The 16,518-nt window shown below is 51.0% G+C and overlaps 1 protein-coding gene across 11 annotated transcripts in view; it reads right to left on the bottom strand.

Annotated features, from left to right (window-relative positions):
- Kiaa1614 (KIAA1614 ortholog) overlaps nt 1-15,827 on the bottom strand; it is a 31,463-nt gene extending 15,636 nt beyond the window's left edge. For 10 of the 11 annotated variants that reach the window (XM_029561917.1, XM_017797311.2, XM_029561922.1 and 7 more), the window contains exons 1-4: nt 14,987-15,744; nt 12,343-13,274; nt 11,560-11,623; nt 2,857-3,000 (exon numbers count right to left, since the gene is read on the bottom strand). In XM_029561917.1, the coding sequence (XP_029417777.1) occupies nt 2,857-3,000; nt 11,560-11,623; nt 12,343-13,274; nt 14,987-15,033 (1,187 nt within the window). In that variant the 5' untranslated portion in view covers nt 15,034-15,744. Of the gene's footprint in view, nt 1-2,856; nt 3,001-11,559; nt 11,624-12,342; nt 13,275-14,986 lie in introns of all 11 variants that reach the window. The other variant, XM_008829742.3, reaches the window with a different exon arrangement.
- Between the last annotated feature and the right edge of the window lie 691 nt (nt 15,828-16,518).

Here is a 16,518-nt window from a genome sequence, read left to right as displayed (position 1 = left end):
GCACACGAGGCAGTTAAGCCACAAGCAAATACTACGGCTGCTCTGCTTCTCAAGGTGAGGCCCCACAAGGACAGGATTCTGGCCAAGCTCAGGGCCTCTACTGTAGCCCTGGAGTTGCATGGCCTTCAAGAGGATCCCCTTTCTACAGCCCACTTTCTATGACAGTACTGTCCTAGCCATACAACTGATGTGATATGTAAGCTCTGAAGCCTCATACAGCCTCTTGACACAAGGACAAACCCACTTAAAGTGCCACCTTCCCAGGGTGCAGCCTGCTGACATGTCCTGATCTCTTGGGATTAAGAACATCAATCTAAGTCTGCCTAGTCCCCAAGTGCCAGCAATTGCTTGATTTCTATGTGGATTTGTTTCTAGACAAGCCACTGTCTCTACCACGTCCCCTCCTGGGAAAGCCCTGTATTTGGGCTCACCTGACTGCCCCTAGGTAGACCTAGGGTGAAGAGGGCTTCCCAGAGATGGCTCTGCCTGACTGCCCCTCCTCCTCCCTCATCTTTTCCCTAAGAGTGATGTTGTGGGACTGGAGCAGAACCTCCTGCATCTAACTGAGGCCTAGGGCTTGCCTGGCATCACCATCTTAACTCTGCCTGCCCTCCAGGGTGAGCTGATGGAGTGTAACCTTTCAGAGCAGCTGCAGCAAGCCATCTGGTGTGGATTTTTCAGCTCTACCCTCTGAGGATTCACCAGTGCTGCCAAGCCATAGTAATTCTTTTCTGGACACAGCAGCTGCTAAAGTGGGTCACCTTGCATTTTTATAGCATTTTTATGGCCAGGAAAAGAGGGAACCCACTTTACAATAATGACAGGGTGTTAGAGGGTAGTTCAAGTGATCTGGAGAAGTGCCCAAGAGGACAAAGCACACTGAACAGTCTTGCGTATATTGTGGCTCACCACTCCACTGAAATACCTATAGAAAAGTAGACAAGAGTTCCTTGGTTGTCTAATGCATCCCTCTCTGCATATGTGGAGAAGAGTTAGGATGCCTCAAAGAAACTGTATCATTCCAATGAGGATTCTGGCCAGAGGAAGACAATGAAAGGGTAACCTGCTGGGCATATCTTCTTGGGATTTAGGGTCTCCTGTGCCCCTCTTCTAAGGATCACAATGATATTGAACAAAGAGGCCTCTGCTCTCAGTGGAGTCACGGCAATGGTTCTGTGAGTCTTTAGCTAGCGGGCTCAGCATCCTCCATCAGAGAGCACACGGCTCCATTTTACTAAGAGTCCACATTCCTTCCAGTACCACATGGTGATAGAGACAGGCAGATTCAATGTATCTACCATGCTGATGATGCCACAGGCCTTGTCATTTACAGAAGTGATCCTGCTTGGATCTTGCAAGATCTAGCATGACCTGACAGCTTCATCTTGGGCCCAGGAGCATAGTAGGCTGCATCTGTGTGCTGGAAAATTTATGTGAGTGACGCTATAAGGTGCAACATAAAAATAATAAGCACAATGCTGGGGACAGGTGTGTGGGTTGGGAGCAGTCACATATGTGATGTACTAGTCTGGAAGTTCCTGAACCTATTCTTTTCCAGTCTCTTCATCTTAGATGAGCTCAACCCTCACCGGTCCCACATGATGAAGTCAGGAACAGTACCCACATCTCCAGTGCTGATCACACCTCTAATGATCCAGCTGTTCAATGGCCATTTCCAGTGGTTGCTCTAGGGCTCCTCCCCTCTGAAGCCTGATCTTGAACCTAGGCATCACCCCTTGGCTAGGGCCACACTGAGTACTTACATACAAGTCAGAACACTGGGCTCTGTTTTGGAGATGTGGGGGAGACAAGGAAGCCATGTATGAAAAGACCATTTGTCTGGGCACAGGTCCAGTTCAACAAACCCAGGACCTTCCCTTTCTGCCCCCAAATTCAGATGCTGGATAACTAGAGTTTGATACTACATGTGCATATAGCTCTCAATATGCCGGGTGTGCCTTTTGTACATTAATTCATATAATCTCACAATCCTGTAAGACAACTATTGTTATAATTCCTATTTTGTGATATAGAAACAAAGGCACAGAGACCTCCCCAAAGGCACACAGCTAATCACTGGAAAAGCCAGAATTCCAACCTGGGTAGTCAGGTCTTAGGTTGCCTGGGAAGCCAGCTTGCTTCTAGTTCTTGGGGGTCTCTGAGAAGTCTCCATGTCTTCTTCCTGGAACCTCCCACCAGGATCACAGCAACAACCTCTCTTGCCTCAGCCTCCCAGATTTTATGTGCTGCCCAAAGTCAGAAGGATGTGAGAGAAATACACATGTGACTATGCTATCCACAAACTTAAAGTCCTGTGGTCCCAAGCTATGTCAGGGGACATATGAATTGTTCTGTGGGCCTGCAGTTCCTCCATGGCTGCCCTCTCCCAAACTCTCCAGCCTTCAAGTTATATATCATGCATCATGGAATACTCTCCTCCAGTCTGGCAGAGCTCCTGAGCACAGCACTTCAACTCAGCTTCAATCCCTAGAATACCACCCCTGCTTGCCCACATCTGCCCAATGAACATAGACAGCTCCTTTAAGCCCAACTGAAAAGCCACCTCCTCTTGAGAGTCCACCTGTCCTTTCCAGGTGGAGTGGTACATTCCCAGTTCTGCATTTGTGTTTTTCCTCTCCTACACATCTCAATTTATGATACCCAGTAGGCCCTAAGTAAAGGAGTTTTGACTGACTAAAAGATCACAGCAAGTACTGCAGAGAGAGACAGAGACAGAGAGACAGAGAGAGAGGAAGAGACATTTTGGCTAGATTCCAGCTGTTCCCACTACTAATCCTTCCCTGCCACAGCCCTCCTTCCCAGGCCATTCTGGCTCAGGCCCCACACCCCACTTACCGGCTGCCCTGAGCAATAGTGGGCACAATATCGTGGCTGGCACGGAGCGGCTGGGTTCTAGCCTTCATGCGAGAATGCCTCAACAGATGCTTGGCTTCCTCGTGCCTGGTACTCAGCACAGGCTCCGGGTTGGGAGGAAAGGTCCTGCAGGGTAGCATAAGCCAGGATGGGCAGGAGGATTAGAAGAAAATAACATGGCTTGGGGGCTTTAATGGTGTCAAGTGCTGGTTCTGCAGCTTTCCCGATCTAGCGCCTCCATAGGGTCCTGCCTGAGGCCTGGGAAATGCCCTGAGCTCAGACAGTGACTAGGGGGCTGGCCCGACCTTGGACATCTGCACATGGATTGGAAAAAGGTCAGAAAGTCTGTTCTATTGTTCCTTCCTGGGCAGAAGAGTTTTCCGGGAGGAGGGGATGAAAGGTCCTGGGGTTATGAAGATGGGCCTGTGCCCCGACAGATGGTCTTTCCATGCATGGCCTCCCAGTCACTGCCTTCTGTCTCTCAGCACCCACACATGCACTCACTGTGGCTCATACTGCCCCGCCCCCAGCTCCCACCACAGACATAGGGCCAAGGTGCTGCTGATCATAGTCCTGGTCCTTTGGGGGATGACATTTTTATAATTCCTGGTGTTTTCTCACCATAGTCCCAATCCAGACCTGTCAGACATCAGCTCAGGGCTCATAGGCTCAGGGCAGAGAGAAATTAAGCTGGACCCAAACCAAGTCAGCAAATGGTTGGATTTTCATAACAAGGATCCTCTAGTGGCGAACCACCAGACCAGATGTGCTACCTCCCCGGCCAGTCCAAGGCTGTGGAAATGATAGGCACCCCTTTCCAAAGCTGACTCCCTAGCAGTAACATGCCACCTGTGCTGGTTATGGAAGTACAGCAGCCCACACCTCCCCCTGACAAGATGGCTTTCTCTGCAGAGTTGGCTTGCCCCAAGCAGGCTAGACAAGGGCAGGTGTTCTCTCCGCTTGACAGATGAGAGTGTTTGGAGTGAAGGGGAATGTGGGTACATGGTTCAAGGTTAAACAACAATCGAGAGCTAAGCAGAGCAATGCAGACACCAGCTAGCCCCATCACCTTCAGCCTCATTCCACATCCTGCCTCTCCTACCTTGGCCCCCAGGTGGGAAAGGATGTCTGTGGCTAAGGTCAAACAGGCTTTTCTAGAACTCCAGCATCCACACTGTCCACACTTTTGGCTCTGCTTGCAGAGAGGGTTCCCCAGAAAGAGAACTCAGGCAGTCAAAGGCTCAGCATGGGCTCATAACTGGGGTGCCAACTCCCTCCATATGCTACGTGGGAAAAAGGGCAGGCTTTGTTCTGACCTCAAAAAGATACCAGGGAATTTCATGATGACAGACATGAGTTGGACAAAGGCACAAATCTGAGGCCTGCAGGACAAGGGCTCCTTGGGATACCCTTGGACCAGCTTTGAGCAGATAATGGTTTTCTTTTTGTTTTCTTCTTGTCATGTGCTTTGAACCCTGCTTTGGGCCAGAGGGGAATAGGCTGCTAGCATAAAAGCACCATCTGGGCCCATAAGCCCTGGCAGGGCCAGGCCGGGCTTGGAAGGAAGGCTTCACTAGAGTGATGGCAAAAGTACTTCTCCAGGCTGGCTGCCCCATGAGGCCTCCCTTGGCAAGAGAGGCTCCCCCCACATGGCTTCCAGAGTAGGCAGCTCCCCAAACCACAGCTGAGAGCAGCTGTGCTCCCGGGGGCTGCAGCTCCGACAGCAGAGATAATGAGGTTACCAGCCACAGAGGTGCCCCGGCAGCCGCAGGCCTCTGGCTGCCAGCCTGCACACTCAGAGCCTTCCGGTGACAGCTGTGCCTCCCCGGCTGTCGGAGGGCATTTGTCACAGGCCTGGTGGGCAGGCAGGAGGGCCCCTAGGCAGCTGGCCAGATGCTGCCATGATCAGCCTTGCCCCCGGGTTTCTAAGCCATTTCCAGCTCTGCTGTTTCCTTTTTAGAATAGCTCCCCCCGTCTTCCCTTCATCAGCTGCCCTGTTCAGTCTCTGGAAAAGCTGGTTTCTCCACTGATTAGAAAGACAGGCTTTCTGGGTGCCTGGAGGCATCCATGCAGGGAGGAGAGTGGCAGCCACCTTCACAGACTGCAGCCAAGGTCAGCAGAACAAGGACTCCTGTTACTGTGCACCCTGGAGATGGGGTCCTGCCAGCTTGCAGAGGACAGGTAGTCTTTATCCTTCAGGACAGGGAGCAAACACGTGCAGCATTGTGGGGTGCCAAGTCTGTCCCTGCTAACTGCCCATCTCCCATCACCACACCAGAGGGTACATACCCCTCCAGACAGGTTCAAGGTCTTCTAACTAAGGAAGATTGTACTCGAATCTGATCCTGGCCAGAGGCACATAGCCCTAGAGCCAACCCTTCCAATCACAGACTAAAATCCATAATCCTAGTTCTCCCAATTCCTTTGGAAATCACCTGGCAAGGTCAGGCAGTCAATGCATACATCTGCACAGACCACACCCACCTACAAACTAAAAGCATTTACTACCACCTTGAAGCCTGAATTTCTGGGGCTCATTAGCTCTGTGGGCAGGCATAGGAATAAGGTGGCTCTGTGTTTTTCCTCCCAGGCCTGTTTCTCTGTCTGTAAGGAGGGTCCTCAGGAGAAAGGTCTCACGCTGCTACCCTATGAGTCTGTGTCTTTGGCCACGCAGGCTGTGATGGGGGAGGGGGGTCCAATGGTCCCCACCTTGGGGGAATTCAGACCACAGGAGACTGGTTCTTGTGGTGTGATGAAGCCCACAAAGAGCTAGTTGTTGGGGGAAAACTGGAGGTCCACTGGCGTGTTCATGCCTTTGCCTCTGCTCCTCCAACCACCAGCATCCTGAGGACAAAGGGAGCCTGTGTCCCCTCCCCTCTCTTCTCTGCATCTAGTCCAGATTCTCAGAGTGGGGATAAGCTTAGTGGTGACTTCAGGTCCCCTCACAGCCATACAGGTCAGGAGAATCCCATCTCTCTCCAAGCCGGAGAGGTCAAGGGGAGAGAGGGGCTTTTCTCTACAGCCATCATAATCCTGGATTACAAAGATAAGCTCCAGCAAGTCTGGCTTAACCCTTTCATCTCTGGCACATGAATCAGGAAATAATAAAGAATAGAGACATCTGACCAGATTCCAGGATACAGCCAGTAAAGAGAAAACATTAACATTTGTTCCATTTTGTGTACATTTTAAAGCTTTTCTTTTTTCTTGAGACAGGGTCTCGCCATATGGCTCTGACTGGCTTGGAACTTGCTACATAGACCAGGCTGGTCTCAAATTCAGAGATCCACCTGCCTCTGCCTCCTGAATATTGGGATTAAAGGCCTGTGCCACCACGCTCTGTTCTATTTTAAGGGTTTTTGATGGCCAAGAGAAGAACTCTTTTACTATCACTGTCCTGAGTGAGGGAGGAAGAAAGGCATGTCGGCTGAGGCTCATGGGTTCATGAGGGCACCGCCTTGGCCCTTCTCTGGTCATCAGGATTACCAACAGGACAAACATAGAGAGGTTCACAGTGTGGCCCAGGGGTAGCCCCCCTAAGTCCTAATCCCTGGACTGTCTCTTCCTAGCCATGTTACCCTGCTGAGTGATTTCAGGGTTAAAGCCTAAGCTTCCTCACCTGCTAATTTAAGATCAGTTGTAAAGATATGTGAGAATCATTCCCTTCAAAGGGCTGAAGTTAGAGTGAGAACTTGGGAAAATTCCATAAATGTAAGCACTTATTATTGTTGTTTCTATTATTTGCAACAGTGTTTGTTAAATCACTTCTACCCTTCCACTAAGCAAAGGCAGGGATCCTTGAACATTAACTAAGGTCACCTGCCAATGCGATCACCCTGCTTCTGGCAAAGAGAAGGCTCCTTTGGAAGTGACTGTCACCTTGCTGCTAGAGAGGGTTTGCTGGTTTTGTTCTCACTTGGACAGGAAATCATAGAAAAGGTGATTTCTATGGCACACAGGCCAGAAGAAGACCAGTGAGGAGCAGAGATGGGCTGTGCCCCTCCTCTCCATAGAGAAGGAAGAAAGGGGTCCTTAAGAGGGGGTGCACTTCTACCTGTGATGGCATTTGGGTTTTCCTGTGGAGATTAAAAAAAAAAAAAAAAAACAAAGACAGATGACAAACTCCTGTTGAGGTCCAGAGCAAGACACCTGACCATGTCAGCACTGCCTGGGCTCAATGTGGAGGACAGAGTGGCCATAGATGGCAGCAGGTGTCTGAGACATTCCCAGGTGAGACTCCCACCTTGGGGACAGCTCCTCCACTGTAAGGTTTGAGCCATGACAAAGATGTCCTGTATGATATGAATGTGACTGTGGCAAGAAATGTGGTGTGGGACAGTATACCCACAGGTTCCAGTAACACTGGTTTTGCATAGGGCTTCAGGGTCAACTCGGGCAGAACACTAGACAGCATAGAAACAGGTTAAGTATTTAAAACACTCAATTTGTTGTTGGTTGGTTTTTTCCTTTTTTCTTTCAGTCTCTTTGGGCTAGGAGTGGGACAGGGCTTTCTCTGTATTTGCCTATCTAATTGGCTGGGGCAGGATGAGGATGGTCAAGTCTCAACCACTTTTAGTGACATCTTGCCCTGGGGACTCCTCAGTGACCTCCAATGGCTCTAGGAATTCTGGAGCTGGCCAGTGTCTCTTCTCCCAGGCTTACTGAGGGGCACCTCATGACTCACTGATGCTCAGGACCCAAAAGATTTAAAAACTGGCCAGTGACTCAAGATGGCCTACAAACCTCCTCATCAGGCTCCTCGACACTGCCAAGCCCACAGGGGCTGTACCAGCCCATACTTCTAGGAGATAAAATCATCCTGTGATGAAAGGGCAGTAGGCACAGGGTGAAATCAAAGATGAAATCTCAATTCCAGACTCCCCTCAGTTTCAGCTGCCTTCTACCCTACATCCAGAAACTATCATTGCACATTCCACCTCAGACTCTCCCCAGCGTTTCCGCAGTCTCACTCCTCTGGAATGCCCCTCCTGCTTCCATCCAGACCCTAGCAAGCCCACACAAGCTCCAGCTGCTGGGAAGCCCTTACCAGCTCCTTCCTGGCTGCCTCTGTTAGGCGTTTTCTGAGAGCCTGTTTCTGAATGGCATGGTTCCTGCCCCCAGGAACTTAAGGAGATAGATAACAGAGGTGGCACTGGGGGCAAGAGGGGTAGGCAGTGTGTGGGGAGAGCAAGAGGAGGTGATTCTGTCTGAAAGCACACCAACACGTAGAGTGGTCAGCTTACAAGCTGGCTTACACATCCCTTTTTGCCCACATCTGAGAACAGATCAGCTGGGAAAATCCAGGGAAAGGCCCTGGATTCCTAGCCTAAGAGGTAGTCTGACAAGATGGTCTGTGGAGGGATGGAAAGGATAGCTTAAGGCGGTGCCCAATAGCAGTTAGAGCACAGGTTTTGGAGCCTGAGTATAAGTCCTGACTCCAAGCCTGGGAAAGTCACTTGGCCTCCTCCAGAGAGCGCTCTGTTAGTAAACCAGGAACAATAGGTAAGATCTATCCTAGGGATAAAGTGAGATGTAGAAACAGCATTTACACCACCCTGGCACATAGGCAGAGTATGAAAATGCCAGCCTGCTCTTTCAACTGGCCACAGTTCCTATAGGACTGAGCAAAGGCTGACTCTTAATACAGAACAACCCCGGGGGTAGGGGAAGAAGGTCTCCTGCAAGATTTGAGATCCTGGATGCTCAGGTGACTCTCCTCCACGGCTGATTCTCTAAGACCACCTTGCAGCAAGCTCGCCTAGACTCCTCCAGTCCCAAATACTGTTTGGGGCTCTGTAATCCATGTCATTTCATGAGCTTCTTATTACCTTGCAAAATAGTAACAACTAAGTATGGTTAAGTTAACTTGGTTGTAATGGTTACTTGATTATAACATGAATTATGTTGATACTAAACTTAACTGATTGGGAGGCAGGATTATTTGCTCTCCAAACCCTGGGAAGGTCTGCAGGACTCAAAGAATGAGGTGCTATGGCATGAATTGATGGGTGGCCACTGCAATGGTCAGCCACAGCCTCAAAGCACTCTTCTGCCCAAGGTCCTATACCCCGTAACACAGACACTAAGCCCAAGACCTGAGTATTCTGTGGTTCTCCTGGGGTCTAGAGCCAAGGGAAGTCCATGGTCTCTGGGCAAACTGGACTCTCTAACTGTGGTATCAATAAATCTACCTCACTCAGAAAAGAGACAGAGTCCTGCTGTGTCTCAGGGTATCATAGCAGGACTGGCATTTCCCCCTCCATGAATCTGGCTACCTTTCCTGGCCCTGCAGCTCAGGTGTCTATCTAGCAGGGACCTGATCTTCATGCCAACTCTGTTTCTCTGCCTATTGGGCATTCTAAGGGGCATTTCATTAGTCTTTGAACAGAGTCCTAAAGTCAGTGTGCCTGTCTGTCTGTCTTTCTCTCTTTGTGTATGTATCTCCCTCATACACATACTCTTACTCATTATAACTGCATACTCACCCACACAAATATATATGTGACTTATACAATATACATACATGCCACACCTGACCTCTATATGCTTGTCTGTCTGTTTTTGAGACATGGTCTTACTATGTAGCCCTGGATGGCCTGGATGCTCCTGCCTCAGGCTCCCCAAGTTCTTGGATTAGAGGTATGTACCACCACATTTGGTTCTAATACCTGAACTCTGAGGTATAGCCCATGGCTACAGATGGCCTGTTGGGTTATCCAACCAGAAGTCTAGTCCTGCGGATTCTATGCATCCTCACAAGCCTAGGTGAAAGCCCTTCCCTAACCCTGGTTGAGAATCTCTTTTAAAAATAATAGGTCTTGTTACTTATTATCTAATGTACAATTCAGGGGCTTGTCTTTTTTCCACAGTGACCTCTGAGCAAAATCCCAGTGACTGTACTTTCCTGTGAGGGAACTGGAGTGGTGGGGGTTTGGGAGTGGGGAAGTGGAGCAGCAGCAGGGAAAGGGGCTCAGTCTCTGCAGCACATAGTTGCCTTTGCTCAGGCTTACCAGGGAGCTCGACAGGGATGGAGGAAGCAAGAGGGTAGAGGGAGCAAAGCATCACTGAGGACCACAGTGACAGGGCCAGGTAAGGATGGGTGAGAGGCTGAGAAGAGCAGCCAGGAAGGTGACAAGACAGACATAAATTAGCATAGACAAAAGAACCAGATGTCCCTCTACCAGCCCTGATCACCTGACTCTCAGCACCCTCAGTTTGCTAAAGCAGGAACAGAACTGGGGTTGTGCTTATAGTTTCCAAAATTTATATGTTGAAATCTAACTCTCAATGTGATGGGATTAGGAAATGGAGGCTAGGGAGGTGATGACTGCTCTTATAAAAGAGAAACTAGGAAGTTTCCTTGTCCCTTTCTACCCTGTGAGAACACAGTGAGAAAGTGCCATCTATAAACCAGGAAACAGGTCCTCACCAAACACCAATCTGCAGGCTTCTTGATCTTGGATTTCCAGCCTCCTGAATTGCGAGAATGGCATTTCTGTGGTTTTGAAGTCAGCCCACCCATTGCATTTTGTTACAGCAGCCTACATGGACTAAGACAGAGGCATTGCCTGTGTTTTTGGGGAGGATGGGTCTATCTAAATGGGACTTATGCAGGGAGCAGCCTGACCAGTGAGAATCAACAATGATGGCTGCTGCGAGCAGGAGCAGATACCACGAGACCCTGTGGAGGCCGGCATCATGTGCAGCTGTGGAAATGGGAGCCCCTCCCAGCCCTAGACCCTCTCTCAGCCTCATGCACCAACATCCCAGCAAAGGCTGAGGCTGAGGCCAGCCTCTTCATGGGCACCAGTGGAGGCTCAGGCCCAGAAGGGGTCCCCACCATACCTGGGGCATATACACTCTCCCTAACCTGCCAGGCTCAGTGCACTACCTCACTTTCTCCACCAGCCCCTAGATGCCAGCTTCCCCAAAACAATAGTGGAGGGGCTAGGAAACCATAGGCCTCGGTGTAAGATTGGAGGTGAAATCCTTGACCCTGACCCCAGCATACTCCTTTGATTTGGGAGACTGGGTGGAGTTAAAATTCTACATTCCTTTACTTTCCCTAAGGACTTTCATATCCATTATCTCCTTTTAGCTTCACAATAATCTTGTGAACTAACCAGATTTCTCAACTGCTCCTGCTTTTAAAATATAAAGATGGGCTAGAGAGATGACTCAGTGGTTAAGAGCACCAGTTGCTCTTGTAGAGGATCCAGGTTTGGTCCCCAACACCCACATGGCAGCTAACAACCATCTATAACTCCAGTTCCAGGGGATCCCACATCCTCTTCTGACCTTTCTGGGCACTGCATGCACATGATGCACTTAAATACATGCAGGCAAAAAACTCACATTTTAAAAAATTAAAGATAAAAAGAGTAGAAGTCTAAGCAGAGGAAATGGCCTTAGGACATACAGCAGGTAGATAGACAGCTTTTTGCAGACTTCTGCACCCAGTGGTTTTGCTCAAATGGCAGGCAGGCAACAGCCTGGGGCACTAGGAATGACTGGTACCCTCTACAGGGTCCCAAGCATGATAGCAGTGACCAGTGTCCACCAGTGAAGGGCTTCGCCTTTCCACTTCTCTGGCCTTTGCAAGGTCTCTTCCCGTCCTGGTGCACAGAAAATGGGGGGATGCTGGTGAGGAAGCAGGGAGAGAAGATGTGGGCTCCAAGCCCTTACCTGCTCTGACCTGAGTCCTGCAGGGGGGTGCCCGAGTCCCAGTCCACGTCCCCCGCCGGTCGCTCTAGGGCCCAGAGCAGAATCAGAGGTCAGGGCACAGCCACCAGCTGAACTCTCAGCTGCCACTTGGCATACACAGAAGAGAGATGCTCTCTGATAATTTACTCCCTATGTGGGCTGAATGCCTATATTCCCTCAAATTCACATATTAACATCTAAACTCCAGTGTGATAGGGTCAGAAAGTGGCAACTGGGACCTGTGTCCCGGCCTGAGAAGTGGAGACACAAGTTGTCACAAAATGACTGTAGGTGGGCTCCTTGTAGGCTAAGAGGACCTTATGGTGAGGGAATGAATGAGCTTATGAGAGAAGGCTGCGTTCTAGGGTCTGAACACTTACTCCTCCAGCAGTGCTCTGCCGAGTGGGCAGGATGTTTAGCCTCTGCAGGGAAGGGCTCCTGTCTGTTAGCTGACCAGAGGGCACTAAAGCACACTGGGAATGGCATGGGATCCTGTCATTGGAGGGACTACAAGAGGCCACTCTGGGAAGGGCTACAGACACAGCAATGTCATGTAGCCTCTGTCCAAAAGCACAGAGGATTGTCTCCCAATGTCAGGGAGGGTCACAGGGTCTGCAGCAGTTGGGGCTACCTTTGAGATGATAAAGGACTGATGTCCCAGCTGGATACTGATGATTTGAGTGACAGGTGGTTGTGCTCTCCCTCTTTTTCAGCCCTCCACCACTCCTCATTTGCTCCAAACCAGGCCCACAGAGGGACCCTCACCTAGTGTAGCTCTGTCCCAAGACAGAGTCTCAGCTGGGCTTCCCACTTTGGGGGAACTCTGTCCTGAAACCTTCAGCATCTCCTGCAGCAGTAAGCGGTTCTTCTCTACTCGGTCAGACAGGGACAAATCATTGCTCTCCGTGCCCAGAGACCCCAAATCACCAGCTCTCCAGCGCCACTCCAGCAGGTCTGTCTTGGGGACTAAGTCCTCCTTAGCAGTCAGGGCTGTACTGTCCAGATCTCGCTCTATGACCAGACCATCTTGACATGGGTATGGCTTTTCTTTCTTCAGGCTGGGCATGTGGGTTACTTTATAAGGACCAGGCCCCTGTGGCTGGCCCACACTAACTTGGTGGATGGGGTTCTCTTGCAAAGAGCCAGATCCTGATGATGGATCCTTTTCATGGTCAGGCAATGTCCAAGTGGCTTCTGAAGAACATGGGTTCTGCCCATTCCAGCACTCAAGCCCAGGGGCAGGAGGCCTGGGTAGCCTGGAGCTACCATTCTTGGCAGTTTCCTTCTCATTGGCACTGCTGTCCAGCTGCCCATCAGTCAGGTTCTGAGCCTGGGGGACAACCAATGCAGCTGGCAGGGGAGAGCCCTGGACTACTCCAGGCTTGATTTGATGACATTTGGAATTCTTGGAAGATGAACACTCTTGAGAAGTGGGACAGGGCTTTGTCCCTAGTTTACCTGCTGTCATCTTGTCCTTCAAGGCCCTTACTTTGGACTCCAGAACAGAAGAGCCTTGGAGCTGCAGCGCCCATGCCCTGGGAGGCTTGGGGGCCATCAGGCTAGATGTTCGGTCTTCCTGGGGGCAGATCCAGGATCTCAAGAGGGGCCCATTGTCTGGCTGTGGCTCAGGACCATTTCTCTCCATAGCTGAGGTTACCTGCATGGGGCTGGCTGTTCTGTTCCCTGTCCTGGACCCTCTGAGGAGAAAACAGATTGTGAGACCCTGTATCTGGATGGTTCCAGTAACTTGCTTAGTCCCTCATCGTATCCTGATGTGGATGGAGCCCTGCTCAGATGAGAGTAACCTAGAGTCTAAGCACTTAGGTACCCTCTACAAAATGTGTTGCACTTGGAAAAGCACAAGTCATAGGACAGTGCAAACAAGTTATTACTGAACTTTTTGCTTCCAAGTATGAATAATGTTCTAATTTAGTTTTTCTTTCTTTTCTTTTTTTTTGTAAGAGGTTATTTATTGAAGGATGGGTAACTTCTCAGTGGTTATACCACTGAAGAAAATGACACACCCTCAACCCCCAGCAACCATTAGCAGGCAATAGAACCTCAGGGGGATGGGGCTTCATAGGTGCTGTGTTCTAGTTTTTCTATACCACTTTACAGGTGAGCAAAACAAAGCTTCAAACAATTAATCCCATGCCAAATATGTACCAGAGTGAAAAGCAGGACAATTCCCCAATCCTGCCTCTTGCTGTGCTGAAAGGTGGCCTCAGAGGAGGACGTTAATGTCTGCTAATGACGATGTGCTCTTCATTGTGGATGAGGGACCTCAGGAAGGGGACAGATAGGATCCCCTCCAGTGGAAGGTATTGCCTCCCAGCCTCACCCTCACCCCCAGTGCACTTAGGCCACACAGTATGGGACTGTGCTTAAAAGGAGACAGTGATCAGTCACCAACTCCTATCAGCCACCTGCTCTGTACCAGGCAGAAACTTTCTCAAGAGTTTTCAAGTAGTCTCTAAAATAATTCTGACATGGCTCTGCTGGAAGGTTGTCATCATCTTTTTTTATAAATGGAGAAACTGAGACACAGAGAAATTACACCACACAGATGCAAGGGGCGGGGAGTTTGGGACCAAAAACTTCTCATTCCAAGCCCAGCGCTCCTTCAGAATAGTCATCACTTAAGCACACCCCCTTATTCTTTCAGGAGACCCTAGGTCTGAGGTCAGGAGGCTCACCAGCATTGCACAGCTCCTTGGTAACTGGGCTGATACTAATGGCTTCTCAAACAACACCCTACATCTAGATGTGTCTCATTTGAAGTAAATTCTATATATAAGAATGTGCATAAACTACAAGTTGGGGGTTAATTATTCCTTTTACACACTAAGGGTTGACCTTAAAATGCTCTTACAAGGCAAGTCCCTCTTGTTTATTACAATTCGGTTTAGATGTTTTTCAAGAATACATGGATTTTATAAAGCAAAATAACACATATAACACAAAACACATCAGCAGTAAGCCAGCGAAGTTTAAGGATTATCTTCAGGGCAGAAGTCATTTCCTCCACCGGTTCATCTAGAATACAACAGGCAGCCCAGCCACCTCTTCCTCTCCTCTAAGGTCCAATCCAGAAGACAGGGTTGAAATGTAATGTGAGCCGTTTCGGTAAAACTAGAAGAACTTTGTGATAGGTAAGTCTGGAACAGCGGCCCAGATGATCCTTGTCTGCACATCTTAAAGAATGAGACCCTCCCCTTGAAGGGCTCTGGGCAGTCTTCCCGGAAGACAGTGGTGCTTGGAGCACTCTGCTCTTAGGGCCAGAGAGCTACGAAAAGCTAATGAAGATGGACGTGAGGGCGGGCCTCCGCGACCCTGCCGGCTCTGTGGGTCCAGGCTGCCGGGACCCCTCTGCGCCCCGCCGCCCCACCAGGCTCCTCTAGGTACTCACTGACTGCCGCTGCGCGCAGGCCTGGCCGCCGCCTCCATCACCTCCATCCCTCGGAGACGCGCGGCCCTTCTGCACTCTCTCCGTCCGGGGCCCGCTACAGAGTCCCGGGACGGACTTCAGCCCCGAGTCCCGGCCGGCAAGAGCGCGGCCCGCAGGCCTCGCCTCTGGGTGCGTGTCCTGCCCGGGTCCCGGGGCGAGGCTGGGCGCTGTAATCCCGGCCCCGCTGAGCGCGCGTCACGACCTCGCTCCAGCCGGGACGCTAGGAGCCGCACCGACTGCTCGTTCACCGCTTCGCTCGAGGGGCACAGGCCGAGCCCGTGGCCGCCGGAGAAGAGAGGGCGAGGAAGACGAGAGGAGGGGCGGCGGAAGGGGCTGGAGGAGCCGCGACCTAGGCCTGTCCCCACCCCCAGCCTCCGGGGTGGCCGCCGGGCCGCTCCATGGGGTGGACTCCGGAGCCCAGAGCAGCTGCGGCTCCGTTCCCGGCGCCCAGACGGCCTCGGCCGGGGACCGAGGGATGCGCCCTGATTTGGGGGAGCACTTGCCACCCGGCCTGTCCCGGGGCCCGACCCCACTCCTCCCCGGGGACCGGAGGAGACCCCGAGACGACTGCCGGACGCAGCTGTCCTGCGGACTTCTCCCGGCCGCGTGTAACTCCACACCCGCTCGGCTGGAGGGTGCTAGGAGGAGGAATGTCCCCTTTGTTTAGATAGCTTTTCGGGATGAGTCGTGGACTTTGCAGGGCCGTCCCCATCGTCCTTGGGCGCCCTACTAGGTTGTTATTGGCAGCCCCTCTACCATGGCGTGAAGGTAACCCGAAGTGCTCATCTGATTTTGCCAAAGGGCGGGTTTCCTGCACTGTCTGCCTCCTTGGGAATGGACTCTCAGGATGCTAAGGATTCTGGAGCAGATCTTACTACTTTGTCTGGGAGGAAGGAGTGGAAAAGGGCTTTGCCTGCAACTGGATTTGGGAAGGCCCAAATCCATGGAGGTTTCTCTCTCTAACCAGAGGGAGGTGACCAAGCCACTTCTATTTCCAAACCTACTTTTTTTTTTGTCTTTTTTTGAGACAAGGTCTCCTTGTGGCCCCAGCTGCCCTGGAACTCACTATGTAGACCAGGCTGGTCTCAAACTCACAAAGATCCGCCTGCCTCTGCCTCCTAAGTGCTGGGATTAAAGGCGTGAGCCACCAGGCCAGGCTCCAAACCTACTTTTACAGGGGGCGGGGGGGGGGGGGGGGGAGAGGGGAGAGGAGAGAGAGAGCGAGAGAGCGAGAGAGAGAGAGAGAGAGAGAGAGAGAGAGAGAGAGAAGGGGAAAGGGAGGGAGCGGGGGAGCAGGCACGCAAAAAACAAGCAATAGAAGAGAGGACATAGGACATTCCAGAAATCTCTGGAGAGAAAGTGCTGGGTCAGATCCTTTGACCAATAAACTTCATCTCAAGATAAGAGTACTTGGTGTCGAGGCTGAAGAGATAGCTCAGCAGTTAAGAACAGTGATTGTTCTTGCAGAAGACCTGGGTTCAAATCCCAGCACC

The sequence above is a fragment of the Nannospalax galili genome, unplaced genomic scaffold, assembly GCF_000622305.1.
Source record: "Nannospalax galili isolate Female #2095 unplaced genomic scaffold, S.galili_v1.0 scaffold294, whole genome shotgun sequence".
NCBI classification, from domain to species: Eukaryota; Metazoa; Chordata; class Mammalia; order Rodentia; family Spalacidae; genus Nannospalax; species Nannospalax galili.
This window is presented reverse-complemented; position numbering and strand designations above follow the sequence as displayed.